General features: G+C 36.7%; 1 protein-coding gene across 1 annotated transcript; it reads left to right on the forward strand.

Annotated features, from left to right (window-relative positions):
- Positions 1–501: 501 nt before the first annotated feature.
- Positions 502–1,209, forward strand: LOC109015697. Its single transcript, XM_018998168.2, has one exon. It carries the CDS (start codon positions 502–504, stop codon positions 1,207–1,209), a length of 708 nt encoding a protein of 235 aa, XP_018853713.1.
- Positions 1,210–2,370: the final 1,161 nt, after the last annotated feature.

The following is a 2,370-nucleotide window of genomic DNA, read 5'->3' on the forward strand; positions in this document are numbered from 1 at the left end:
ATATTGAACAAATTAAGAAGGTGGATCCCCGCGGTCTGGCCTTGATCATTAATTCATTGCTGCATGGGGTCCATGTTGTTGCACAATACACATGCACAGATCTTGACCTTCATATATACGTACGTATATATATAGTAGGTAAACATGATGAAGCTGCTCTTTAATCTTCTTGCCGTGTTATGTACGCAGTGCTGCATGCGGATCCCTGCTGTTTGCATGGTGTCAGCTAGAAGTTTCAAATAAAGCCCTTAATTTGTAGCAGCACCTTCGATCCATTTCTTTAACATTTGGTACCTTCTGCAAGATCGGAGATCATTCTAATGGGGCAACGGACAGACTTGTGATTGTTTCGAAAATTCCTATTCAAGCCCCCTTTTTATGCAATTATTATGGTCATTTTTGTAAATTCAGTCATAGTAGTACTCTATGTTTTAGGACTACTATAAATCAAGAGGTACTCCATGTCACCCAGCATAACATTTCAAGATCAACCCATTAAAGATGGAGCAAAATGATCGGGACCAGAAGCTCCTGCAAAATGCTGACAAGTTCAACAGGAAGTACAAGAAGTTCTTGGGAAGGACTTTGCAGTCTGTTATCTCAGTCTCATTATTTTCTTTGTTTCTTTGCTACTCCTCTGGCTTCTGCTTCTTTCGGCCCCATTCCTTCATTGTCTACTTCTCCGCATTCCTTTTTTCACTCTTCACCCACACCCTCCAAAGGAGATACATATTTCTCATTTGTAATGCAATTCTTGCTATTCTAGCCAAGAGCTTATTTTCTAGCAGCTCTTCACCATCTGTGACTGATATTGGTGGCCGTGACTTTTCAGCTTCTGATGTATTTGCAACGAAGACATCAGTTGCTGAGGAAGTCCAAGTCGGAAGTATTGGATTTGTAGATAACCATGTCGCTCTTGTAGCTGAAGGAGGAGGAGAAGAAGAAGAAGAAGAAAATCTAGCAGATCAAGCTGAAAAACTACAAGTACAAGAAGATGGGTCGTCTTCTGGTGCAGAAAATGAACAAAGAGAAATTGAAGCTTTCATTGCAGATCATCAAGATGAAGCTGGGCGAGAAGAAGGAGAAGAAGAAGAAGAAGAAGTACCACCGGAAGCAAATGATGAATTGAACAAAAAGTTCGAAGAATTCATTAGGAAGATGAAGGAAGAAATCAGGATTGAAGCCCAACGTCAACTAATTGCCGTCTAATCATGACGTATATCCTGATCAGATGTATTATCCTGCTCCAAAATGCTTTGGTCTCTTTTTAAAATGACGAAGCTCTTTTTCTTTCTGATCATGTATCTTGCATTCATGCACGTAGAACTTAGCTTAATTCTGTCGTTAAGTTCTTTGTTTTAATCTTAAGCTGTGTGACTGTATGTTTTCTCCTTGTTCTTTTACTTCATCAAATTGAGAAAATTAAGCTTCAAATTAAGCTTAAGAAATTTACTATATATCAATTACTATTTACTCTTATATTCTATATTTATAATTTTTTTTATAGAGTGTAGAGATATTTTTATAAGAATATTTTTTATAAAATGTATGATATATCATAATAAATAGTATAATTGATGAGAAGAATTTTTTATTAAATATTAATAACTTTATCTTCGCGAGTTTTGTGGAAAATACTAGAAAAGTAAAGTCCAGTAGTACTGTGAAGAATTTGGACGAAATATATACTATTTAGTGCCAAGAATATGATACCACCGTACTGCAATACAGTGACAAGAAACTTGAAAGCAGTACCTATATCGAACTTTTGTGTTGTCGCCACAATCGAACCTGTATTTCTTACTGCTTTTTAAGCAGCGTGGAAGCCGATAAAAGAAGGAAAATGATGCCTTTGACCGGCCTTCAAGCATCTAATCTCTTCTTTAATGCGCGACCTTTATTAGACAAATGAAAGACACCGAATGCCTTTAACCGGACTTCAAGCATCTAATCTCTACTTTAATTAGACATATAAAAGACACCAAAATGCTCCTCACTCCCGACTCAAAACTTTCCACGCGCCACTTTTTTCCTCTCTGCCAAACACCTCCGATGCGACCACCATAAATGGACACGTTAAGGTTTTGTTTGGATGATGAACTCATTTTTAGAGCATTGGCATTGGTTTCATCAAAAGTCTAGCCAAATGTAAAATTTGATGAATTTGATCAAAATCTAGCTGTATTGGATTCATCAAAAGGATAGATGGGAAGTTGTGAGCTACAGTAAATTCATAGTATCCTTCAAATTTGAAGTGTTACTATTCATCAAGCAAATGTATTTTTTATTGTGTTTTAATCTTGCAAGTTGAATGCCATTGGAGTAAAATGACTTGACACTCTTCCTCCCATTTGTCATTGGAGTAAAGTG

The sequence above is a fragment of the Juglans regia genome, chromosome 3 (assembly GCF_001411555.2).
Source record: "Juglans regia cultivar Chandler chromosome 3, Walnut 2.0, whole genome shotgun sequence".
Taxonomy (NCBI): domain Eukaryota; kingdom Viridiplantae; phylum Streptophyta; class Magnoliopsida; order Fagales; family Juglandaceae; genus Juglans; species Juglans regia.

What these genes read in the sequence shown, in the direction of transcription:
- LOC109015697 (XM_018998168.2), top strand. Translation starts at nt 502, where the DNA reads ATGGAGCAAAATGATCGGGACCAGAAGCTCCTGCAAAATGCTGACAAG.